The sequence below is a fragment of the Mustela erminea genome, chromosome 2 (assembly GCF_009829155.1).
Source record: "Mustela erminea isolate mMusErm1 chromosome 2, mMusErm1.Pri, whole genome shotgun sequence".
NCBI lineage: Eukaryota > Metazoa > Chordata > Mammalia > Carnivora > Mustelidae > Mustela > Mustela erminea.
The window spans coordinates 152,325,967-152,352,814 of record NC_045615.1 but is presented as its reverse complement, the minus strand read 5'-3'; the positions used below and the strand labels follow the sequence as shown (position 1 = coordinate 152,352,814).

Sequence of the window (26,848 nt, the reverse complement as noted above, 5' to 3'; positions counted from 1 at the left end):
GGATCCCTGAGATGGGATCCTCAGGATCCCTGAGAAGACCTGAGCTGATGCTTAACTGATTGAGCACCCAGGCTCTGCAGATAGTATATAATTTGTATTGATTTTACCTTCTTTATAAATTGTAAGAATTGATTTGGTATAAAAAACATACTCATTACTTTGTATATGTATTTGTGTTTTTCTGTAATTTTTATTTAGTGTAGTCTCAAGTATTTTCAGCCTTTAAGCACTCAGCTTTTGTTTCCTTTGGACATTGGGGATATGAAAGTGGGTAATCAAGAACTATATAGCTATTGCTGTGTCCCAAGTACATATTACATAAACCTTTTAACATTGTTTTCATAGTGGCTAACATGCGTTATATATTAGCATCTGAAGGTATTGGCTTATTTTTAGTCTATTTAACTGATGGTATTAAAATGTGTGAGATGGGTAAATTAAAACTACATTTAGAAATCAGTTTCTTATTTTTTTATCTTAGGAATTGTCCATATAGCCAAAGATTAATTATTAACATAACTTAATACTAGTCTAAAGTCTTAAAGTTAAGTAAAGGTTTTGAAAACACAATTTAAGCTGATACATTGAATTCTTATAATTTATGGCTCTGTAAGAATTAATGCTAGGGCGCCTGGGTGGCTCAGTTGGTTGACCCTCTGACTTGTGATTGGGACTTACGTCATGACCTAGGGGTTGTGGGGTCCAACTCTGCATTGGGCTCTGTGCTCACTGGGGAGTCTGGTTGAGATTCTCTCTCTCCCTCTGCCCCTCTCCCTACTCATGGGCATTATTCTCTCTCTCTCAATAAACAAAATCTTAAAAAAAAAAAAAAAAGAATTACTTTTTAAAAAAAGATTATTACTGGGGAGCCTGTGTGGCTCAGTTGGTTGAATATCCCGCTAGTGATTTCAGCTCGGGTCATGATCTCATGGAATGTGAAATTGAGCCCCATATGATGGGCTCCCCCTTAGGGGGGAGTCTGCTCTAGATTCTCTCCCTCTTCCCCTCCCTCTGTTTGTGCTCTCTCTCTAAAACAAGTAATTAAATCTTGAAAAAAGACCCTAACTATATTACCTATTACCATTATTATTTTTTAAATTAGTTGGGCACATAATTTTATATTTTATACTGTTCAAAGGTATTATTGTCACCATATTAAAACCAGTAGAATAGAGGACTTTGAGGAATTAAAACTATACTTTTTTTTTAGAAAATAAATTTAAACCTTTCAATTCTAGAATATTCTGTGACACACATGCACGTACACATGTACAAACACACAAACACATGCACACACTGAAATCAGGGATGAGATGGATAATAGTATTTAAGCCAAAATCGAATTAATTGGTCTAAGGAGTCTTCCTTTTTTTAAATTTTTTATTTTTAAGGCGTCTTCCTGATTAGAAATGTTACTTGAGTTACTTCTCCTCTCTGCATGTATTTAACAGATAATGAAACTTTTAACTTGTTTAAAAGTGATATTTTTTGCTTTTTTATGACCATGAGCATTAATTAAACTACAAGCTAACTTCCTTTTTCCCTGTTAAAACCTTTCGGAACAAAATAAACCAAACTTTAAGAGCTAGAGCACTTACAGTGTAAGCAATTTCCACTGAGGTTCTTTCATTCAAATTTATGTAATCACTTAATTTCTATATTATTTCTGTAAGCCTAATAGAACAGAAGCTAATTACAGTAGATTTCTTTTTAAACAGGTTTATGAAGGGTACTTCACATACCATACAATTTACTAATGAAAGGTGTACAATTCAGTGGTTTTATAGTATATTCACAGATATGTGCAAACCATCAATATAATCATTTATTAGCTTTGATAGCTTTTTAGCATATTTCATAGGATTTTCTGAGTATAAAAGTCATGTCATTTGTGAATAGAAATAGTTCTACCCTTCCTTTCCATTCTATTTTTTATTTGTCTTCTGTTGCCTAATTGCCCTTGCTAAAATCTTTAGTACAGTGTTCAATAGAAGTGGCAACAGCAGACTTCTTGTCTGGTTCCTAAATTTTAGGATGAAAACATCTAGTCTTTCACCATTTAGCATATTGCTAGGTGTAGGTTTTTCATATATACCCTTATCAGGCTGAGGCAGTTCCCTTCTAATCCTACTTTGTTGAGCATTTTTATCATAAAAAGGTGTTGGATTTTGTTAAATGCTCTTTTGTTTGTTATTGATCTGATGTATTATTTAATTGGTTTTTGGGTTGTAGACCAAACTGCATCTCTGGTATAAATTCCATTTGGTCATGATGTATGTATGATTCTCTTTATACATTGTTAGATTTCTTTTGCTAATATGTTGTTGAGTTTTTTGGTGTGTAGTTTTCTTGTGATGTCCTTGTCCAGTTTTGGTATCAGGAGATTCCTGGCTTTATAAAGTAAGTTGAGAAGTTCTCCTGTTTTTTGAAAGAGTCTGTGAAGAATTTGTATTCTTTGAATGCTAGGTAGAATTTAGAAGGGAAACCATTTGGGCCTGGGCTTTTCTTTCTGGGTAGTTTCTTGATTACTGATTTATTCTCTTGTTACAGGTCTTTGAGATTATTCCTTCTTGAATCAGTTTTGGTAATTTGTGTGTCTTCAGGAATTTATCCATTTCATCTAGGTTATCTAATTTGTTGACATAATTGTTCATAGTAATCTCTTATAATCCCTTTTATTTCTTCAGATTATGATTATAGCACCGAAATCTGCATGTTTTTTAGTAATGTTGTATGCAAATTATTTTCTCACATATGGTAAGAGTAGGTTGATAGACTGAGTCAAGAAACAAATTAAAATATAGGACTTAGAAGAGGAATGTGAGAGAAGAAAAAAATCATACAGTCTGGGAATAGTATATCCTATTTGCATGTATTGGAGATAAACTGATTAGCTGTTAAAGAGATGAGCCTGATTCCCTCTGAGCACCTTACTGTACCTCAGTAGGCTGACTAGGGGTGTCAAAGAAAGCAATTTCAGTTTCTTGTGGATTTTCAAAAAAAAAAAGATTGATTAAATGTGTAATATACATCATATGCTGCCTGTAGGTGATGTCTCCTTGTGTCCCCTTGTCATCACCTCTATCTTAGGCCAGGTCTGTACCATTTCAGAATTTTTCTTTTCTTTTTTTTCTTTAAGATTTATTTATTTATTTATTTGAAAGGCAGAGATCACAAGTAGAGGCAACCAGAGAGAGAGAAGGGGGGAAACAGGCCCCCTGTGGAGCAGAGAGCCTGATGCGGGGCTCAATCCCAGGACCCCGGTATCATGACCTGAGCTGAAGGCAGAGGCTTTAACCCAGTGGGCCACCCAGGTGCCCCTCAAAATTTTTCTTAGTAGTCCTAGAATCAAATTTTTTTCCTAGGTTAGTTGTATGTCCTAGGACCTAAACAGGGTTATCTAATTTGTTACAGCCAGTATGATATTGTTTACTCATTGTGTATTATCCCTGAAAGAAATATTTTATGGAGAAATGAAAACAACTTTACACTTCACATTTTCACAGAGGTACAAGAAGTACAAAGGATCAAGATAATATGAGTGAACGGAATGTTCATCAGGAGTCTCAGATCAAGGGATTTACACACAATACACCAGCAGAATCTAACTTCGATTCTAGAGAGCAGAAGATTTCAGTTTTGGAAGGAAGGTATGTATGTGTTCTAAGGATAATTGGGTTTACCTTATACTAGTCACTCATTGCTGTGTAACAAATTACCCCAAACTTTAACAGTGACTTGGAAACATCTGTGGTTTCATAGTTTCTGTGGCCAAGAAGTCTGGGTTAGCTCGTTAGTTCTTACTCAGTGGTTCTAATGAGGTGTAGCATTCAAGATACCTACCTGGTCTGTAGTCCTTTGATGGCTTGACTGTGACTGGAGGATCTACTTATAAGGTAGTTTGCTTCCATGGCTGTTAGCTTTATGTGTCTTTGTTATGTGGCCCTCTCCATAAGGGTATTCAACATGACAGCTGGCTTTTTACAAAGCAAGTAATCCAAGAGAAAGTGTGACTATGATGGAGGTTAAAATTGTCTCTCTGAAGTTGTGCACTATCACTTCTACTCCATTCTGTTTGTTGGAAACAAGTCATTAAGTCCAGACCACATTTAAGGAATGGGGGATTAGGCTCTCTCTCTCGAAAAGAGGAGTATTTAAAAATTTGTGGGTATGTGTTTAAAACAGGTACACTCTGAACAAACCAAGTTAACCTACTCTTACAATATCTGAAATCATATACCCATTTTTAAAATGAAGGAATGGTAAATTATAACAGATTCTCAGGACTTTTAAGTGATGGCTAAGATTTCTTTACTATTTGGTAGGTTATGACTACTAGGCCTATCCTGGGTTCATAATGGAAGGAAAGGAATCTAGAACTGGGATAAGCTGAATTATCTCTGAGCAATTTCTGGACTATATTTTAAATTCTACTTGTTTCTGACTATATTTTTTAATTAAGAAAAGCTGATTTATTTCTAAAATTTTTTATAATTTGATTTATCAGGGGATGTTACTTGAGTTGAAATTAAAATTTAGAATTAATTCATGGAGTTTAAAAGGTTATATAAAATTCAGTATTTGTCCTGTTTGACAGTTATAGGATTAAATTTTAGATTCTTTGTTTTATTTGGCATGTAAATATACTTTTGGTGATCTATAACATCACTCTTAGTTTTATAAGAAGGAAACCTTTTTGGGGAGAAAAATGACCATTAGGGTAGAAAATTAGATATATGTATTATAAAAGCACAAATTTGATGGTTTACTTTTTTATCTTAAAGTGGACCTTGCAGGCTCAAGAACTATTTAACACCTGGAAAGAATAATTCTGATGTGGATGACAAGGAAGTTCAGGAAACTTCAAGTAGGTTATTACTTATTGTTTGTTGTCTTGATATTTATGGCATTATGCATGCAGAGTAGGGTGTGCTATGTTTTATATAAATTGTTGCCAGTGGCAAGTGTGTATTGAGTACTTACTCTTAAGAGCCTTAGTATTTTTAAGATACTTACAAATTTGTAAGATTTGTAAGATCTTACACCTGTGTGATAGAGGCAGGAAGAGAGAGAGAATGACAGAGTGACAGTCCTTTCTTTGAGGTAGAACATAAAGAAGTAATTAACACTTAAAATATCTACTTGAGTATTGAAAAATGTTAAGAGGTGTCTGGGTGGCACTGTTGGTTGGGTGCCTGGTTCTTGATTTCAGCTCAGGTCATGATCTTAGTGTTGTAAGATAGGGCCCAGTGTTGGGCTCATGCTCATGTAGAGTCTACTTGTGACTTTCTCTCCCTCTCTTTTTGCCCACCTTGCAGTTTCTCTCTCTCTTTCTCTCTCTCTGAAATAAATAAATCTTTTTTAAAAAATAAGTATGTTAAGCTGTTAAGGATATAAATGAAGAAAGATTAGCCATGTATACTGTAGCTGTATGATGGGTATATCAGTTTCATTATATTGTTTTTTCTATTTTAAATATATTTGAAACTTCACATAGTACAGTTTTTAAAATGCCTCTTAATAATTTTGTAATTTTTATGCTGCTAAAGAATGTACTTGGAATTTAATCTGTTATACTGTTTTTTGTTTCCTAATTCAGTAATTCATTTTCCTTTTATTTTTTTATTTTTTAAAATTGGAATCTCTCTCTCTCTCTCTCTTTTTTTTTTTTTTTTTTTTGAGAGAAAGAGAGCACACACAGGTGCGCCCATGAGCAGGCCTGGCCATGGTGGGGTGGGGTGGCCAGAGGGAAAGGGAGGGAATCTTAAGCAGACTCCTTGCTGAGCTCAGAGCTCATCTCACAACCCTGAGATCATGATCTGAGCCAAAATCAAGAGTTGGACACTCAGCTAACTGAGCCGTCCAGCACCCCTCTTTTTCCTTTTGATTTGCATCTCTTGAAATACTAGGAATGTGGAATTTGTTTTTTTAAAGATTCTGGTTTTAAGGGATCTCTATGCTTAGAGATAAGCATCCCCATCTCTTGGGGCTTGAAACTGTAATGCTGATAACAAGAGTTGCAGGCTCTATCAACCAAGCCAGCCATGTGCCCCCTTTTAAATTGTTTTTTTTCTCTCTGTGTTGAGAATTATTTTATTATTTTTCTCCTCTAAGTTGAATGCTTTCTTATTATTTTTCTATAATAAAAATTCTTTTATTTGAAAAAACAATAAATTTTCCCGACTACAGCTTTAGCTTAATTTTACAGCTTTTTATTTATTTATTTTTAAAATCTTTAAAAAGATTTTATTTATTTGTTTATTTATTTGTAGTGTGAGCAGGGTTGGGGCAGAGCAAGAGGGAGAGAGAGAATCTGAACCAGATTCTGTGCTGAGTATGGAGCCCCACCTGGGGCTTGATCTCATGACCCTGAGATCAGGACCTGAGCCAAAATCAAGACTCTCAACCGACTGAACTACCCACGTGCCCCAGTTTTACAGCTTTTTAAATATTGTGTTCTTTTTTCCTTTTTAAAGATTTATTCTTTTATTTTAGAAAGAGAAAGAAGAGCACAAGCCAGGGAAGGTTAGGGGGAGGGGCATAGGGAGAGAGAATCTCCAGCACTCCCTGTGAGTGCAGAGCCTGACATAGCACTCGGTCCCACAACCCTGAGTTCATGGCCTAAGCTGAAATCAAGAGTTAGATACTAGACCAACTGAGCCACCCAGATCACTCCAAATCTTGTATTCTTACTGTAGTATACCCTAAATTACAGTGATTTTTCTTTGACTCAGGAGTCTTTTAAGGATATATTAGTCCAACAGCTTGGCCACCAGAGTCTCTTGGTAGAGTCGAACTCTACCACTTATTTACTATGTTATTTTGAGTAAAAAATTTCATTGCTCTTACCTTCAGCATACTTATCTGTAAAATTGGAATATCATTTCTAATCCCTTAGCTTTCTTATTTAGTTTAATATCTGGTTTATGTTAAAACATTATTATGTTGACTGTTATTCTGAAGTGTTTTGTTCTTTGTTAACAATTTCTAATTTCATTTCATTGTTCTAGGGAATTTTGGCTTGTATTATTTATTTTTTGAATTTATTAAGGTTTTCTTTATGATCTGTAGTATGCTTAGAACATAAAAAATTCATGGGTTCTCCTATGGGTGCTTGAAAAAGAACACTATTCTTTTGTGTACATGTATGGATATAGAAATATATATCCACTTATTTTATTGATATAAGTGGATATATATTTTTGAATATTTTGAATATTTATGGAACTCAAATATTTTTAATTTTTAAAGATTTTTATTTACTTGAGAGAAGGTGAGTGGGCATTTGAGAGGAAGAGGGATAAACAGATTCCCTGTTGAGCGGGGAGCCCGACACAGGACTTGATCCCAGAACTCTGAGATTATGACCTGAGCTGAAGGCAAATGTTTACACCCAGGTGCCCCTGAACTCTTTAATATTTATAGAATATTATGGAATATTTACTATGTATCCTTCTAGAGGCTGCAGATGTGGTAGTGAACAAAAGTGACAAAAACTTCTGTCCCCCTGGAGCCTACTTTCTGGGGGAACCAGCATAGAAGACAATAAAAAATGAGAGCAAAATTTAGGATTTGCTGGATTGAGAGTAGAATAATAAAGCAGGGATTTTGTGGTGGGAAATGGTGGTTACATGCTTAGGTAGATGGGCAGAAAAGGCATGACTGAGGACGTGATCATCTGAGGAAAAGATGAGGAAGCAAATCCTGTAGCTGTATCAGGAAATACCTCAAGTCAGGAAGAACAAGGCCAGTTTTGATATGATAATGAGTCTGATGGCAGGAAACACTCAGGAGACTGGGCGGAGCAAAGAGAGCGGTATTAGGAGATGATGTCACAGAGATAACGAGAAGGAAAGATCACATAGGATGTTAAAGGCTATTTTAAGGATTTTTTGCAAAAGCTTTTCCTAAGAGAGTTGATAAGACATTGGAGGGTTTTGAACAGAGGAGAGACATGATGGATCTATAAACAGAGTGACTGGCTGCTGTGTTAGGGAAGGCTGGTGAGTTTGAGGGGGCTGGCATTAAAGTTGGAGGCAGGGAGACTGGTTGGTGAGACATTCGTAATCCCCCTGAGAGTTTGCTTAGACTAGGGTGGTAGCAGTGGAAGGTGGACAACAGTAGTAGGATTTTGAATAGATTTGAAGATAAAATCAACAGCATTTCCTGATGGATGGGATGTGGGATGTAAGAAAGAGATATCAGGGTTAACTTTAAGGCTGTAGGCTTGAGCACCTAAAAGAATTATGTTGTCATTACTTGATTTGAAAACTGTTAGGGAAGGAGCAGATTTGGGGGAAAAGAACAGGATATTAGAATTGAACATATTCCATTAGATATTAATTTGATCCTTTATATCCTTGCTTGTGATTTGTGAAACCTGCTGAAGACTGCCAGAGTTGAAGTAAAGTGTTCCACTACAATAGTCTGCTTTTTTCTCCTTATATTTTCTGCAGTGTTTGCTCTGTACATTTCAGTGCTGTTAGTAAGCATGTAAGCCTTTATATGGAATGTACCTGCTTTGGTCAAATTCATCTTTTTTTTTTTTTTTTTAAAGATTTTATTTATTTATTTCACAGAGAAAGGATCACAAGTAGGAAGGAGGCAGGTAGAGAGAGAGGGAAGCAAGCTCCCTGCTTGAGCAGAGAGCTGGATTTGGGGCTTCATCCCAGGACCCCAGGATCACAACCCGAGCTGAAGGCAGAGGCTTAACTCGCTGAGCCACCCAGGTGCCCCCAAATTTATCTTCTTGATCTTGTTACAGTGCTTTTACCTTGTAGTCTGTTTTGTCTAATATTAATATTATGACCCTAGTTTCTTTTGGCTCATTGTTCTTTTTTATATTTTTTTTATCTTTTTACTTAACCTTTCTTACAGACCTAAAACAAAGTGGTTTAGAAACAGTACATGAGGGGCACCTGGGTGGCTCAGTGGGTTAAGCCTCTGCCTTCGGCTCAGGTCATGATCTCGGGGTCCTGGGATTGAGCCCCACATCGGGCTCTCTGCTCAGCGGTGAGCCTGCTTTCCCCTCTTTCTCTGCCTGCCTCTCTGCCTACTTGTGATCTCTCTCTCTCTCTCTGTCAAATAAATAAATAAAATCTTAAAAAAAGAAAAAAGCAGTACATGATTGAATTTTTATTTTTAACTTTCTGTCAGTATTTTTTCCTTTAATAAATGTTTAACACATTTATGCTTACTGTCAGAACAGATAGCCTTGTTACTTTCTTGTAAGTTGGTAGACATTCTCACATATAACAGCAAGAACTCAGGAAATTTTTTTTTTTTTTTTGTACAACTAGTTGAATAGTAAAAATAATCTTTGAGTCATAATCCTTTTTCCTTTAAACTAGCTGGCTATTGACCTTTTGTCTCGAAATAGCTAATGCTTAGGAGTAGAAATTTAAAGGCAGACCTATTTCTTGTTTTCTTTGTAGGGAACCTGTTTTCTTCTATCTCCATGCTTACTAGAATTCTTTAATGTTTGAAATGCAGGAGTTATCTCTTCATTGCTGTTTTTTTAAAATAATTTTTTGGAAATTACTAAATTTATTAAAATACTAACTTTTAGAAATTATTAATTTTAAACATTCTGAATTCCCATATCTGCTTCACCCAGATTCCACAGTTGTCAGTATTTTACAACATTTGTTCCATCTCTCTCTGTGCCTCCACTACATATATGTTCATACACATTTCTTGTCATTAGCCTTTAAAAAAAATTTTTTTTTATGTAGGCTCCACACCCAACATGGAGCCCAACATGGGGCCTGAACTCAACACCCCAAGGTCAAGACATGAGCTGAGATCAAAAGACAGACAACTCAACTGACTGAGCCACCTACGTGCCCCTTAAAAAACGTGTTTTTTATTGAAGTATGATTAACATACAGTGTTACATTAGTTTTAGGTATAAAGTATAATGATTTAGCATTTTTATACTTTATTTAGTATTCATTGTAAGTATAGTCTTAAACTCCTTTATCTATGTCACTCATCCCTCACCCACCTTTCCTCTGGCAACTGCCAGTATGTGCTCTGTATTTAAGAGTCTGTTTTTTTGTTTGTTTGTTTATTGTTTTCTTTGTTCATTTGTTTTGTTTCTTAAATTCCACATTTGAGTGGGGTGTCTGGGTGGCTCAGTTGGTAAAGTGTCTGCCTTCGGCTCAGGTCATGATCCCAGAGTCCTGGCATCGAGTCCCACCTCGGGCTCTCTGCTCAGTGGGGAGCCTGCTTCTCCCTCTCCCTCTGCCTCTCCCCGCTGCTTGTGCTCTTTCTCTCTCTCGTGGTCTCCCTCTTTCTCTTAAATCAATAAATACAGTCTTAAAAAAAAAAAATCACATATGAGTGAGATCATACAGTATTTGTCTTTCTGTGACTGACTTGTTTCACTTAGCATTATATTCTCTATCCGTGTAGTTGCAAATGGCAAGATGTCAGTTTTTATGCCTAAGTACTATTCCACTGTGTATGTGTGGTTTGTATACATACCACATCATTTTTATCCGTTCATCTATGGATGGACACTTGAGTTGTTTCTGTATCTTGACTATTACAAATAATGCTGCAGTAAACACAAGGGTGCAATATTCCTTTTTAAATTAGTGTTTTTTTTTGTTTTCTTTGGGTAAATAAACATTGAGTAGTAGAATTACTGGATCATATGATAATTCTATTTTTAATTTTTTGAGTAACTTCCATGCTGTTTTCCACAGCATACCAACATGCATGAAGTTTCATTTTTCTTCACATCATCGCCAGCATGTTTCTTACCTTTTTGATTCTAGCCATTCTGCCAGATATGAGGTGGTAGATCATTGTGGTTTTGATTTGCATTTCCCTGATGATGAGTGATGTTGAGCTTCACCCATCTGGATGTCATTTCTGGGAAAAATGTCTATTCAGGTCCCCTGCTCATTGTTAAATCAGATTATTTGATTTTTTGGTGTTGCGTTGAGTTTTTTACCTATTTTGAATATTAACCCATTATTGAATATATCATTTGTGGGTGCCTGGGTGACTCAGTGGGTTAAGTCTCTGCCTTTGGCTCAGGTCATGATCCTGGGGTCCTGGGATTGAGCCCTGCATCGGGCTCTCTGCTCAGCAGGGAACCTGCTTTCCCTCTCTCTCTGCCTGCCTCTCTGCCTACTTGAGATCTCTCTCTCTGTCAAATAAATAAATAAAATCTTAAAAAGAAAAAAAAAATATATATATATAATTTGAAAATAATTTTCTCCCATTCAGTAGGTTGCCTTTTCATTTTGTTGTTGGTTTTCTTTGCTCTGCAAAAGTTTTTTATTTTGATGTAGTCCTAATAGTTTATTTTTGCTTTTGTTTCCCTTGCCTGAGGAGACATATCTAGAAAAATGTTGCTATAGACAATGTCAGTGAGATTACTGCCTCTCTTTTCTCCTAGGAGTTTTATGGTTTCAGGTCTTACTTTCAGTTAGGTAATCCATTTTGAGTTTATTTTTGTGTAAAGTGTAAGAAAGTGTGGTCCTGTTACATTTTTTTTTTGCATGTAGCTCTCCATTTTTTCCAACATCATTGGTTGAATATGCTGTCTTTTTCCTGTTGTATATTCTTGCCTCCTTTGTCATAGATTAATTGATTATATAAGCATGAATTTATAGCTGGGTTCTCACTTTTATTCTATTGATCTATGTGTCTCTTTTTGTGCTGGTATCATACTGTTTTGATATACTACAGCTTTGTAGTATATCTTGGTCTGGTATTGTGATATCTCCAGTTTTGTTCTTTCTCAAGATTGCTTTGGCATTATTATTGGCCTTTTCTGTACTATTTGAAAAGAAGTTGCAGACATAGTACTGTGTATAAATGTATGCAGATACGATGTATGACAAGAACATAATCACATTATAACCATCCGCGTCAGGAAATCAACATTAATATTAACACTAGTATTCCTTCATTGATTCCTGCAGATTTCACCAGCAGTTCCGTTAGTGTTCTGGTTCAGGATCCAATTCAGGATCATAGATTGCATTTAGCTCTCATGTCCGTTAAGTTTCCTTCAGCAAGGAACAGTTCAACAGGCACTTTCTAACTTTCCTGAGCTTTACATTTTTTGAGAGAGTGCAACTTTTTATTCTTTAGAATGACGTTCTACCTGAGTCTTTTTGATGTTTCCTCATGATCAGATGCCAGCCATGCACAGGTGACAGAAGTAGTACAGAAATGATGCTATGTTCTTTGTGCATCACATTAGGAGACACAGTGTTTGTCCATCTCCTGCTGGTGATGTTAATCTTGATCACCTGTTCAAGTTATTATCTCTACTCTAAAGATATGGTTGTTCTCTTTTATAATTGGTAAGTATTTTGCAGTGTGATATTCTGATGCTATTATCTACCATGTTTCTTTTCAAACCTTCACACCAATCTTAGCATCTATTCAAGACCCCCACTCAAATCATCAGCCACTAAGGATGATTCCAAATTGTGCTGTTCTATTTTCCCAATTCCTGTCTTTTAATTAGTGGCATTCTGTAAGAAATAGTTTTTCTTACCACTTCTCTTGATTTGTTTATCTATATAATTATGGGCTGCTATTGGATTCCTATTTTATTTGATGGTTGTAATCTCTTTCATTTATTCTGATACTTAAATTGTGTCCGATTTGGTCGGTAGGCATCCTTTCAAACTGGTCCTTTTGTCCTTTGATTATGTTTCTGTCATTTTTCAAATACTCTTCTTCTTTTTTTTTTTTTTTTTTGGCTTAAGATGTTCTGGCCTACTTCCCTTGTCTCAGCTCTGGAATCGCTTATTTCTCCTTGGGAAACTGGTTCTTTTTAGTGGAGAATGACATTTAGAAACTCAGATCTAGGTACTTGGTATGCTCACTGTTACTGGGGTATCATTACTTTCAGGCTCTGTCAGTGGACGTCCTCAGTATATTTACTTATTTGCTTCATTCCTTCTTTTTTTTTTTTTTTTTAAAGATTTTATTTATTTGTCACAGAGAGTGAGCGAGAGCGAGCACAGGCAGACAGAGTGGAAGGTAGAGTCAGAGGGAGAAGCAGGCTCCCTGCGGAGCAAGGAGCCCGATGTGGGACTCGATCCCAGGACGTTGGGATCATGACCTGAGCCGAAGGCAGCTGCTTAACTAACTGAGCCACCCAGGCATCCCTGCTTCATTCCTTCTTTGATCCCATTACCTGCTTCCCTCAGCTCACTGCTATTTTAAGAATTTTCAGTGACTAGCTTCTATTTTTTCCAGTGGGGATTGCTGAAAATTAGATTTTTTTTTTTTTTTTTTTTTGGTAACAGCTTTATTAAGATGTATATTGAGATAGTCAACATACCATAAAATTTACCCATTTATGGGATATAATTCAATGGAATGTAACCATCACCACAGTAAATTTTAGAACATTTTATCATCCCCAGAAGAAACCCCGTATTCTCTATCTCTAGCAGGCACCTTTCATTCCCTCACCTCTCCCTACCTTTTAAGCCTGTGGCATCCACTAATCTACTTTTATTTTCTATAGATCTCTATAGATTTGCCAGTGCTGGACAGGGAAATTAGATTTTATGATCACTAGATCATTAGATTTTTATGATCTTAGCCCGCAAGTTTATAAGGTAACTAATTCAGTCATTTAATTTTAACTTTTTTTTTTTTTAGAGTGAGTGTACATGCATGTGTGAGTGGGATGGGGAAGGGCAAAGGGAGAGGGAGAGAGAAAATCTAAAGCTGGTTCCATGCTCAGCATGGTACCCAACTTGGCACTCGATTTCATAACCCAGAGATCATGATCTGAGCTGAAATCAAGAGTCAGATGCTTAAATGATTGCCGCCACCCAGGTGCCCCAGTTCAGTCATTTTAAACAGTCTTTTTGTATCATGGACTCATTTGAGAATATAATGAAAGCTTAGACTTATTTTTCAGGAAATGCATATTACATATAAAATTGTATCAAAAGTTTTAGGTCATACGTAGACATTAAGTGTCCTAGTTACATGTTGCTCCATAACAAACACACACACAACTTAGTAGCTTAGTACAACAATTGATTTTTATCTCTCAGTGTTCTTGGGTTGACTTGGCTTAGTTGGGCAGTTCTTGAACTTGGGCTTTCTCATGAATTCATACTTAAAATGCAAGCTGCTGGGCCTGGAGTCCTTTGAAAGCTCAACTGGGTTGGAAGTCCAGGGTGACTTTTTTCACTTAGATATTTAGCACTTAGGGGCGCCTGGGTGGCTCAGTGGGTTGAGGCCTCTGCCTTCGGCTCGGGTCATGATCCCAGGGTCCTGGGATCATGCCTTGCATTGGGCTCTCTGCTCTGTGGGGAGCCTGCTTCCTCCTCTCTCTCTGCCTGCTTCTCTGCCTGCTTGTGATCTCCATCTGTCAAATAAATAAATAAAATCTTCAAAAAAAAAAAGTCTTTAACAACAACAACAACAAAAATACTTAGCACTTAACTGGTGTGGCTGGAACAGTTGAGGGCTGGCCACATGTATCTTTTTTCTCCGCATGTTCTTTCCATGTGCTTAGCTTGGGTTTCCTCACAGCATGGCAGTGTTGGGGTGGTCAGACTTCACATAAGGTGTCTTTCTCCAAAGTGAAGTTCTAAGAGACCCAGGTGGAACTTGAATATCTTCTTAGGACTTACCTTTGAGGTCCTAGAATATCATTTCTGCTGTGTTCTGTTGGTCAAGCAGGTCGTTAAGATCAGCAGAGATTCAGGGAATTAGGGAATTCAGAGAAAAGGGAATTAGACTCTGCTTCTTGATAAGGAATGACATTTGTGCATAGGAAGAGAAAGAATTAATAGCAGCTATGTTTAGATGCTATTTCAATACTAAAGTTGAAAATTCTGGCCTAATTGGCACACTGCTAAATTTAGTATACTTGTACTATTTTAGAGCTTGAAAGATCATATATTACATTATTAGCATTTGATCGTTCTTTATTACACCCTACATTTTAATGTACTAAGTTGCTTATTTTACCTCAAGTCTAGAAAACTTATTTTTTGTTATGTTTAATTATTAGGCTCTTTAGATATACATTATAGCAAAATCTAAAGAAATGTTACACTGTTTTTCATTAGTCTTTATTCCTCAGCAGTAAAAAGTAAAAGAAGTAATACCATGATTGTCAAGTTAAATTTAATGAAAATACTTATATTGAAATTGACAACTAACACAGTTTAATTCAACATGGAATTAGCAGCCTTTGCTCACGAGATTATCATTTGCATTTTGCAGGTGACTCAAGAGTAAAAATATCTACAGTGATACCACAGGATAAAATACATCACAAGTTAGGTAAGATTATTTCTGTCTCTTAATATCTTCATATTATAAAACCTCTGTTACTAAATGGGTCTTAATTCTTCTCACACAGAGAAAGGAAGTATTTGGATTAACTGGCAGATAAATTGAAACTATTTGTTTAGTTTTTATGAATTTCACAATAAGTCATCATAGGCCAATGATGATCTTTATTAAATCTTGTGTCCCTCTCACTCTTTGCCCCATATTAAGGAACATGATTTTGCCCAGGCTAAGAAGTTAGGGTGGAGAATTCTGTAAATAATAACTGCTAGGTAGATGACATTTGACAACTCCCATTTTTATCTACCTCATTTGCAAACAAAGCAGTAGCTGGCATAGGTAGGCAAAGGTGGGAGCTGGGGAACTCATGGAGAGGCCATGGAGGATTAAAATTCTTCAGTTCCCAATAGTATATTTGCCAGTGAGGACTCATGAGACCTCTTGCACTTGTATCTAAGGAAACCACTAGAACTGAAGCTTCTTCAAATTGCTTCAACCAAAAACTCACATTTTGTCAATATTTTTGGGCCCATGTGAAGACTGTTCTACCTCGTAGGTAAACAGAGATAAAAATGTTTCTGAGCAAGGGCTTTAGCAACTAGAGAGAGGAAAATCAAGTATCATGCATAAGAAAGTAGACAACTGCTGGTGAGCTAGAATTTTTGTTAGTAGATGCATAACAGTTTCAACAATAAAAGAAATAATGAGGATTTTCAGAGATTCCATTATAGCATAGAAAACTTTCTGGGACTGAAAAACTCAATTTTTTTAAATTTAAAAAGTCATTAGATGGGGGCGCCTGGGTGGCTCTGTGGGTTAAAGCCTCTGCTTTCGGCTCACGTCATGGTCCCGGGGTCCTGGGATCGAGCCTCGCATCGGGCTCTCTGCTCAGCGGGGATCCTGCTTCTCTCTCTCTCTGCCTGCCTCTCTGCCTACTTGTGATCTCTGTCTGTTAAATAAATAAAATCTTAAAAAAAAAAGTCAGTAGATGAAGTGAAACTAAAGGGTAGTCACTGTTGCTGAGAACTGAATTAGTAACTGGTGTTGACATGGAAGAAATTTATCAGAGACAAAATACGAAAAGATGGAAAACACGAGGAAAAAAGGTGGAAATAATATGGAGATAGTTGAGAAACTTGCAAACAATAGGATTTCCAGAAAAGAGAAACAGGTGGAGGAAGGAAAAAAGTTAAAAGAGGTATGTTAAAGAAAACTTACCTAAATTAAAGATGGCTTAAATCTGCAATTTGAATGAGTTTGCCAAATGCCAGTCAAAATTATTGAAATAGATACAAATTTCTAAATTTCAAGACTATAGGAAGCTTCTAGACAGAAAAATATATATATATAAGGGAGAAAAAATGATGAGTACTGTTGATCTGTGTAACATTGGAAGAATAAAATAACATCTATAGCCTATTTTAAGAAATATATTACAAGAATAAAATAACATCTATAGCCCATTTTAAGAAATATATTACAATCTAGTAATCTTACACCTAGCCAAGATATTTTCCTTTCTGATAAGTGAATTTACTTTGCAGATAATACAAAGATTGAGTTGACTCTAAATCCTCTGATAAAATACTCGTGTATTTTAACTAAGTATACAAATCAAAACTGACTCCAAAGAAAGGAAATAGTGGTGAGGAATAATTCTTGTAATATATGTGCTTAAATTTAAGTAATGTGTATTTGTTTTCTGTTGCTATGTACTAAATTACCACAATTTAGTGGCTTAGACAACACATATTTATTTATTATCTGTATTTTCTTTTGGTCAGAAGCCCAGATGCATATTAGCTGGGTCCTCTGTTTAGGAGTCAAGTTGCTGTCAAAAGTGTCAGCCTGGGTTGTGGTCTCATCTGAGGTTTGAGATCCTGTTCCAAGCTCATGTGGCTGTTAGATTTCAGTTCATCTGAGGTTTGAGGTCCTGTTCAAGCTCATGTGGCTTTTAGATTTCAGTTCCTTGAAACTGGGGATGAGGTACCTGTTTTTTTTTTTGCAGGCTGTCAGCCATGGGCCATTACTTTCAACTTCTAAAGGCTGCCTGCAGTTCTTGCCACTTGACCCTTTCCATAGGCCCCTTCATAGTATGGCACCTTGGATCTTCAGAGTCAGCAAGGCAGAATTTTTGCTTCTGCTCAATGGTGTCTTATATGTATGATATCATATATTGTCACATATATAATCATAACATAATCAGAGTGATTCCCTGTCACTATTGCCATATTCTGCAGATGAGAAGAAAGTCACAGTTCCCACATACATCTTAGGGGAGGGGATTATTACACAAGGATGTTGAATCATTAATTGCTGGTACCTTAGGGTGTGACTACTACCTAATGTTAACGTGAATGGGGATTTATTAGTGTTAAATAATGACATTTATAATAATACTTTGAAATCCATACTATCTTTAATTAAAACTTAATGTGGGGGGGCACCTGGGTGGCTCAATGGTTGAAGCCTCTGCTTTCGGCTCAGGTCATGGTCCCGGGGTCCTGGGATCGAGCCCCACATCGGGCTCTCTGCTGAGTGGGGAGCCTGCTTCCCCCTCTCTCTCTGCCTGCCTCTCAGCCTACTTGTGACCTCTCTCTGTCAAATAAATAAATAAAATCTTTAAAAAAAAAATAAAACTTAATGTGGTAAGGAAGAGAATAGGAGCAGAACAGCAGTAGTAAAAGTAGTCAAAATGTTTTATTTTACTGAATGAGAAAAAAAGAAGATAGTGTATGTTGGTAAGGGTTATAGTTTTTAATATAATCATGGAGAAATGAGAATTTGATTTTTGAGTGCCAAGAATGGGAAGGTGATCAATATTAGAGGGAAAAAAGCACAGTAAAACTTTAAAATGACTAAGGGAGGGTAGTAAAAAGGTATGGTCATTTGCTCAAATCAATAAAAATGAGAAAGAAGCATCAATGCAAAATAACTAGTTAAATATAAATAGTAAGATGGAAGGAATAAAAAGAAACATGGTACTTGTTAACACTAAATAATGGATTGAATTCTTCTAAAAAGGTAGGGACTCTCAGATTTGAAAAACAGAATAAAGAAGGACAGGTAATGATAAAAAATTAATGAAGAAGGTAGAAAAATCAAATGCTTATGCACCAAACAACTTACCAAATAAAATATATAAAGAAAAAAGTTTTTAAAAAACTCCAATTTTTACTTAAACATTATAGTTAGACTGGGAGATTCTAATAAACTTCTTTCAATTCATTGGAAACTTCTAGCAAGCAAAGTAGGTAAAAGCATAGGAATTTGATTATATACCCAACAAAGTCAGCTTAGTGTATAGAACTTTGCATTGTTCAGATAAAATTAGTGGATTTATGTGTATACACACAAACACATGCATACATAACTCTCCTGATTTGTAAGTTTTCTGTTGTGGAGCATTTAGATGGTGTTCAGTTTGGTTTTTGTTTTCTAAATATAAATAGTACTACCATGAATGTTCTTACAGATACAGGTTTACCCATTTTTTTAAAAAACGGTAATAGCAGAATGCCTGGCTAGTTCAGTCAGAAGAACATGTGACTCTTGCTCTTGGGGTCATGAGTTTGAGCCCCATGTTGGGTGTAGAGACTACTTAAATAAGTAAGTAAGTAAATAAAGTAAAAAAAAAAACAGTAATAGCTAATGTTCAATGAATTGCTATATGTCAGGCATTTTATACCATTAAACAAATGGTATAAAACTCCATCTCACAAAACTCCATAAGGTAGGTTCTGTTATTTATCTGTTATTTATTTTAGTAGGCAGATGGAGGAAGCTACAGTTTACATAAGAGAGGTTGAGTGGCTGTAACTTCTGGGATGTTTCAAAATTAGTTCATAATAAAGGTAATATGTAAGTTTGACTCCAAAATACTTCCAACAGAAAATTGGCTAGATGGTTAAGGTAAATTTTAACAGCCAAAGTTGTAATGATTATGAGAATTTCAGTTTATTAATACTGCCTTTTTTTTTCCTGCTGCTGCTTTTTAAAAAAATGTTTGTTTTTCTTTATTTTTAAAATTTAATTGTATCAATATATAGTGTTTTATTAGTTTCAGAGGTAGAGTTCAGTGATTCATTAGTCTTTTTAAAAAAATTTTTTATTTAAATTCACTTAACATATAATGTATTATTGGTTTCAAAGGTAGAGGTCAGTGATTCCTCAGTTTTGTATAATACCCAGTGTTTATTCCATCACCGTCCTTAATGCCCATCACCTGTTTCCCTATATCCCACTACCCCAGTAACCCTCGTTTGTTTCCTATGATTAAGAGTCTCCTATGGTTTATCTGTCTCTTTGATTTTGTCTTGTTTTATTTTCCCCCTCCTTTCTCCTATGAATCCTGTTTTGTTTCTTAAATTCCACACATGAGTAAAATCATATAGTTGTCTTTTTCTGATTAACTTATTTTGCTTAGTGTAATGTCCTTTAGTTCCATCTACGTTGTTGCAGGAGGCAAGATTTCGGTTTTTTTGCTGGCTAAGTAATACTCCATTGTATATACCTACCACATTTTCTTTATCCATTCCTCTGTTCATGGACATTTAGGCTCTTTCCATAGTTTGGCTATTATGGACATTGCTTCTATAAACATTGGTGTGCCTGTGCCCTTCAGATCACTATGTTTGTGTCCTTTGGGTAAATACCTAATAGTATAATTGCTGGGTTGTAAAGTAGCTCTTAGTTTTAACTTTTTGAGGAGCCTCTATCCTGTTTTCCAGAGTGGCTGCAGCATCTTGCATTCCCAGCAGTGTAAGAGAGTTCCCTTTTCCCCACATCCTTGCCAACATGTCATTTCCTGACTTACTAATTTTAGCCATTCTGACTGGTGTGAGGTGGTATTTCATTGTAGTTTTGATTTGTATTTCCCTGATGCTGAGTGATGTTGAGCATTTTTTCATGTGTCTTTGGCTGTATGGATGCCTTCTTTGGAGAAGTGTCTGTTCATGTCTTCTGCCCATTTCTTGACTGGATTATTTGTTCTTTAGGTATTGAGTTTGGTAAGTTCTTTATAGATTTTAGATATTAGCCCTTTATCTGATATGTCATTTGCAAATATCTTCTCCCAATCTGTTGGTTGTCTTTTGGTTTTGTTAACTGTTCCTTTGCTGTGCAAAAGCTTTTTATCTTGATGAAGGCCCAGTAGTTTGTTTTTACCTTTGGTTCCCTTGCCTTCAGAGATGTGTCTAGCAAGAAGTTGATGTAGCTGAGGTCAAAGAGGTTGCTGTTGCCTATGTTCTCCTCTAGGATTTTATTGGATTCCTATCTCACATGTTGGTCTTTCATCCATTTTGAAAAGCTTGTTTTTGTGTGTGGTATAAGAGAATAGTCCAGTTTTAGACTTCTGCCTGTGGCTGTCCAGTTTTCTCAACACCATTTGTTGAAGAGACTGTCTTTTTTCCATCAGATATTCTTTACTGCTTTGTCGAAGATTAGTTGATTGTTGAGTTGAGGGTCCATTTCCAAGTTCTTTCTTCTTTTCTATTGATCTATGTCTTTTTTGTGCCTGTACCATGCTGTCTTGATGATTCGAAGTTTGTAATAGAGCTTGAAGTCTGAAATTGTGTTGCTGCTAGGTTTGGTTTTCTTTTTCAAGATTCCATTGGCTGTTTGGGGTCTTTTGTAGTTCCATACAAATTTGAGAATTATTTGTTCCAGTTCTGTGATAAAAGTTGATGGTATATTAATAGGGATTGCATTGAATGTGTAGATTGCTCTAGGTAGCATAGACATTTTCACAATATTTATTGTTCATTGCTCTAGATAGCATAGACATTTTCACAATATTTGTTGTTCCGATCCATGAGTATGGAATGTTTTTCCATTACTTTATGTCTTCCTCAATTTGTTTCATGAGTGTTCTATAGTTTTCGGAGTACAGATCCTTTGCTGCTTTGGTTAGATTTATTCCTAGGTGTCTAATGGTTTTGGTGCAATTGTAAATAGGATCAACTCTTTAATTTCTCCTTCTTCCGTCTCATTGTTAGTGTATAGAAATGCAACTGATTTCTGTGCATTGATTTTATATCGTACCACTTTCCTGAATTCCTATATGAATTCTGGCAATTTTGTGGTGGAATCTTTTGCATTTTCCACATAGAGTATCATGTCATCTGTGAAGACAATTCTTTTTTTTTCTTTTCTTTTCTTTTTTTTTTTTTTTTAAGATTTCTTTATATTAGAGAGCACACACACAGGTAGGGGAAGGGGCAGAGGGAAAGGGAGAAGCAGACTCCCCACTGAGTAGGGAGCCTGACATGGGGTTTGATCCAAGGACTCTGTGATCATGATCTAAGCCAAAGACAGATGCTTAACTCAGTGAGCCAGCCAGGGACCCCTGAAGTCTACTGCTGTTGTACTACTGTCAGTTTATCCCTTTGTGTCTGTTAGTATTTACTTTATATATTTAAGTGTTCCTGTGTTCATATATACTTACAACTGTTAAATCCTCTTGTTGGATTGATCCTGCATAATTATGTAATTCCCTTCTTTGTCTCTTGTAGTCTTTATTTATTTATTTTTAAGATTTTATTTATTTATTTGACAGATCATAAGTAGACAGAGAAGCAGGCAGAGGGGGGTGGGGGGAAGCAGGCTCCCTTCTGAGCAGAGAGCCCCATGTGGGGCTCGATCCCAGAATCCTGAGATTATGACCTGAGCAGCAGGCAGAGGCTTAACCCACTGAGCCACCCAGGAGCCCCAAATCAGTTGGTATCTTTATGGGTTTTCCCTTGTACATAACTGTCTGCTTTTCTCTTGCTGCTTTTTAAAAAGATTTCTGCTTTATCTTAACTTTTGATATTTTAATTATCATGTGTGTTGGTGTGGACCTCATTGAGACCTCCTTGCTCTCTGTTCTTCCTGAACTTGGATGTCTCTTTCCTTTCCCAAATTAGGGAAGTTTTCAGTTATTATTTCTTCAGTTAATTTTTCTGCCCTTCTGTCTCTGTTTTCTCCTCCTCCTCCTTCTTCTTCTTCTTCTTCTTCTTCTTCTCCTTCTCCTTCTCCTTCTCCTTCTCCTTCTCCTCCTTCTCCTTCTCCTTCTCCTTCTCCTTCTCCTTCTCCTTCTCCTTCTTCTTCTTCTTCTTCTTCTTCTTCTTCTTCTTCTTCTTCTTCTTCTTCTACCCCTGTTGGTACTACTGTTATTACACTTGATGTTGTCCCAGGGTTCCCTTGACCTATCCTCATTAAAAATGTTTTTTTTTTCTTTTTGCTTTTCAACGTAGGTGCTTTTTTACTACCCATCTCACTGATCCATTCTTCTATATCCTCTACTTTGCTGTCAGTTCCTATAGTCTGTTTTTCCTTTCACTTTTGTATTGTTTAGCTCTGGTTCTTTTTTATATTTTTTTATCTCTTTATTGAAGTTCTCACTGAGTTCATCCATTCTTCTCTCAAGTTTGGTGAGCATTTTTATGATCATTACTTTGAACTCTAAGGTGGATTGTTTACTTGTGTTTTGTTTAGGGTTTTTTGTTGTTGTTGTTGAGTTTTATCTTACTCTTTCATTTGGAACATGAGCATGAATATGTCTCCTTATTTTGTCTAATGTTCTATTTGTATCTATGAATAAATTGGACAGTTACCATTCTTGGTCTTGAAGAAATGGACTTGTGTAAGAATATCCCCTGTGTAGACTCTGTGTTTTGGTGGTTTTGGGTGGCCGGCTAGACCTGGAGTGTGCTTGGGCTGTTGTCACCCTGGTGTGATGAGGCAAGGCAGATGGGGTGCTACCCTACGGGGGTGGTTGGAGCTTGGGTCCTGGGTCTGGCTATGGTAGCCCTAGCAGGCTAGCTGGAGCACCTGAATTTTGATTCCATCTGCATTATCACGGTTAAGGAATGTAAACAATGGTGCTTGCCAGCCCCTGTTGACCTGGAGAGAGTTCCAGTAGCTGTGCCTCTTTTTGACAGATGCTCTAAGGTTAGAAAATGGCTTTTCTTCACTTACTGTCTAATTACCCTTTAAACCACTGGTATTTTGTTTGTTTGTTTGTTTTGTGCCTCAGGGCAGGTGAGTCTGTGTACCTCTCAGTGACATCCTTCTGCAGGTCATCAGAGGGAGTGGAGTTTCAGATACTACTTTGTCTTTTCTCTCCTCCCTTTCTCTCCGTGGTCCCTCTGTCCTTTGTTGAGCAGAAGTTCTTAAGTCAGTTTTCAGTTCTTCAGAAGAAATTGGTCTATATTTAGGTGAGGTTCAGTATGTCCATGGAAGTTGTGAGCTCACGGTCTTCCCTATGTTACTGTCTTAGACCACCTCTAGCGTTCCCTCTTTTTGTGAGTATTTTTGCAGATTAATTTTATGTAAGTTAAATTCTAAATCAAGTTATGGCTAAGTTGCTTTCAATTCAGTTTACATTTCTACTTATAGTATGTTTGAGTTTCTTTAACATCATTCACCCTGGGTGTCATCAAGTTTTTTAATCTTTGACAATCTAGCAACTTATTTTTTCATTGATATTTCTTTAACTATTAACACAAATATATTGTGAAATTTTTTTTCTGTTTTGTCTAGAAGCATGAGTGTTCTAGAGGGTAATATCAATCTTTCTGCTACAAAGACCATCCAGTTAAACATTTATGTTCATACCTTTTTTGTGTGATATCTTTTTACAGTATTGCCTTCCAACACACCAAATGTTCGCAGGACCAAGAGAACACGATTGAAACCTTTGGAGTATTGGCGGGGAGAGCGAATAGATTATCAGGGAAGGCCATCAGGTAAATTCCAGTTTACATTTTAATCTCTGGCAAATAATAATTAGGATATAACAGTTTATTATGTGCAAAGCACTATTTTACATATGTACATGAATTACCTCATTTTATCATTATCCTTCAAAAATGAGGTCAGAATAGATTAAAGTACAGATCTATCAGATTACTATGGAAATGATTATCTTTTTCTCTCTTTGGTAGCAATTTGAGGTGAGTTTGTGGCTTGAGAGTATTTTTATTCCCTAGTATTGCACAAGGTTTTTAATTGCAAGAAATAAGTCATTAGATCAGAACATGAGAAAATAGTAAGTGGCAAAGATTAGTATTCCCTTTTACTATTCTCATCCCATTTGCTCGTCATATTTCTCTATAGAAATATAGATAGTGGGCCAGAAAATTATTTCCTTTCTGTGATGGATATATCTAAGTCAAAGAACTAAACTCACATGTGCATTATTATAAATATTTCATTGCTGGCTTTTGTGTTGTTTTTCAAACTGACTTGATTTCAAGCAGCAGAGATCATTCTATCATGTTTCATCAGTGCATCTGGATTTAGGATGGTAGAAACATAAGTGAAATTGGTATTTGTGTTGTTTGAGTTACTAACTGTAAAGTATAATAGTAATACATTCTTTGATAGTCTGAAAGAAAATATGCTATAGTAATTTAAATTTTGGTTCAATATTTTTACTTTCTCTTGTATGATATTTACGTTTTTTGTCATTAACTTTCAGGAGGATTTGTGATTGGTGGAATACTGTCCCCAGACACAGTATCATCTAAAAGGAAGTCAAAAGGAAACACTGGAAAAGTCAATAAAATGGTTGCTAGGAAAAGGATCTGTCTTGATAATGAGGAAAGAAGTATGAGCTTATTCCTGAAAGTAACCTTTAGATTTTATTTTAAATAATAGTGCTCTGAGAAGTAGCTCTTTACAAATTCTGAAAATTTATTTGTAAAAATGTTAGACGTGATAGTTTAGGGTGAATTCACCTTTTTTTCTTTATTTTCTTATTAAGTTTTTAAATTTTAATTCCAGTGTAGTTAACGTACAGTGTTCTATTAGTTTCAGGTGTACAGTATAGTAATTCAACAATTCTGAACATCATTACTCAGTACTCATCATGATAAGTATACTCTTATCCCCTTCACCTACTTCACCCTTCCACACACCTCCCTTCTGATATGCTTTATTTTAAATAAGTACCCTCAGTGAGAGTTCCTTTTTTTTCAACAAGAACATTTTTAACTCAAAACATACTTCAGAATACATGGTTCCAAAAATATATATAAAACATTCCACCCAAGAAAAGTAGAATACACATTTCTTCAAATACACACAGAAGAATCAATCACCTGGTTAAACCACATAAAAAGAGACATAACAAATACTGCAAATTTAAGAAGACTGAAATCATACCAAAACATTTTCTAACCACAGTGGTACAAAACTAAAGATCAACAATAAAACAAAGCTGGAAAATCTATAGTGTAAACTATTAAATATTTAGTATGTAAATATTAAACAATACACTACTGCACAGACAAGCATTGGGCCAAATAAGAAATCAAATGGTAAAACTGCTCATTACTTTCAATGTTATGTTAGTGTTTCTTCTGGTCTCTATTTTATTTATTTCTGATTTTTCTTTGTTACTTCCTTCCTCTACTAAATATCAGCTAAGTCTTTTTCTAGTTCTTGTGTAATGTTGTTTCTTTGAACTTTATTTCTTAATACAAACGTTTATAACAAATTTCACTCTTAACACCTGCTTTTGCTGCATCTTATTGGTTTTGGAGTATCGTGTTTTCTTTATTATTGTTTAGAATTCACTTTTTTAAATTAGATTTTTAAAAAGATTTTATTTATTTATTTGACAGTCAGAGATCACAAGCAGGCAGAGAGGCAGGCAGAGAGAGAGGTGGAAGCCAGCTCCCTGCTGAGCAGAGAGCCCAACTCAGGGCTCGATCCCAGGACTTTGGGATCATGACCTGAGCCGAATGCAGAGGCTTTAACCCACTGAGCCACCTAGGTGCCCCCCTTGAATTCACTTTTTAATATCCACTTTTCCCCCAAATTCTGGAAATAAACAGATTTTTACTTAAAAAAAAAAATCATTAATAGCATAATACAAAAAAACACTTCCTCGTGAGTAAATTACCCTGTCATTGAAGCTAACTTTTCCCATGTCAAATTATGATTAAAATTGACATTTTTAATGAATTTTTTTCTGAAATGTATTTTATACTTCTCGCTCTCTGAGAGAATATTCTAAATTTTCTTGATGATGCAAGAGTATCAAGAGTTGTCATAACAGGTTTGCAGAAAATAGTTTAGTATGTTTGCTTCTGTATTAAATCATTGTGGTTTTTGAATTTTTGTTTGTCAGAGTGGTCATTTATAAATAGGAAAATAGGAAGAGATTGTTATGCCTGTGGCAGTCTTTTTTTTTTTTCCAACTTATTCATAGCTGTATTTAATATCAGACTTCTTTTTAATTGGGAAGAATTTTAAGTAGCTTTATTACAGTGGTATTTCTTTTGCAGAGAATAAATTCATGATAAATCTGAGTATACCTCTGGGAGATCCATTGAAGCCAACAAGGGTAAAGGACCCAGAAACAAGAGAGATTATTCCCATGGGTAAGATTAGGGATAATGAAAATGCTTAATTTAATAATTAGTAAGGACAGATCGCTGGCTTGGTGACTATCTATCTATAGGTGACTACCTATCTACTTTCTCTTTTACTTCCTAGCTCTTTTAGAGCCCAGATCCATAGAGTATCTAATTCCAGTAAGCAGCCTTTGAGGATT

The 26,848-nt window shown here is 35.8% G+C and overlaps 1 protein-coding gene across 2 annotated transcripts in view; it reads left to right on the top strand.

The window, feature by feature from the left end:
* CENPC (centromere protein C) overlaps positions 1–26,848 on the top strand; it is a 99,419-nt gene that overhangs the window by 62,748 nt on the left and 9,823 nt on the right. For both annotated transcript variants that reach the window (XM_032334454.1, XM_032334455.1), the window contains exons 11-16: positions 3,507–3,650; positions 4,785–4,867; positions 15,235–15,294; positions 23,928–24,032; positions 24,767–24,895; positions 26,580–26,675. In XM_032334454.1, the coding sequence (XP_032190345.1) occupies positions 3,507–3,650; positions 4,785–4,867; positions 15,235–15,294; positions 23,928–24,032; positions 24,767–24,895; positions 26,580–26,675 (617 nt within the window). The remainder of the gene's footprint in view (positions 1–3,506; positions 3,651–4,784; positions 4,868–15,234; positions 15,295–23,927; positions 24,033–24,766; positions 24,896–26,579; positions 26,676–26,848) is intronic.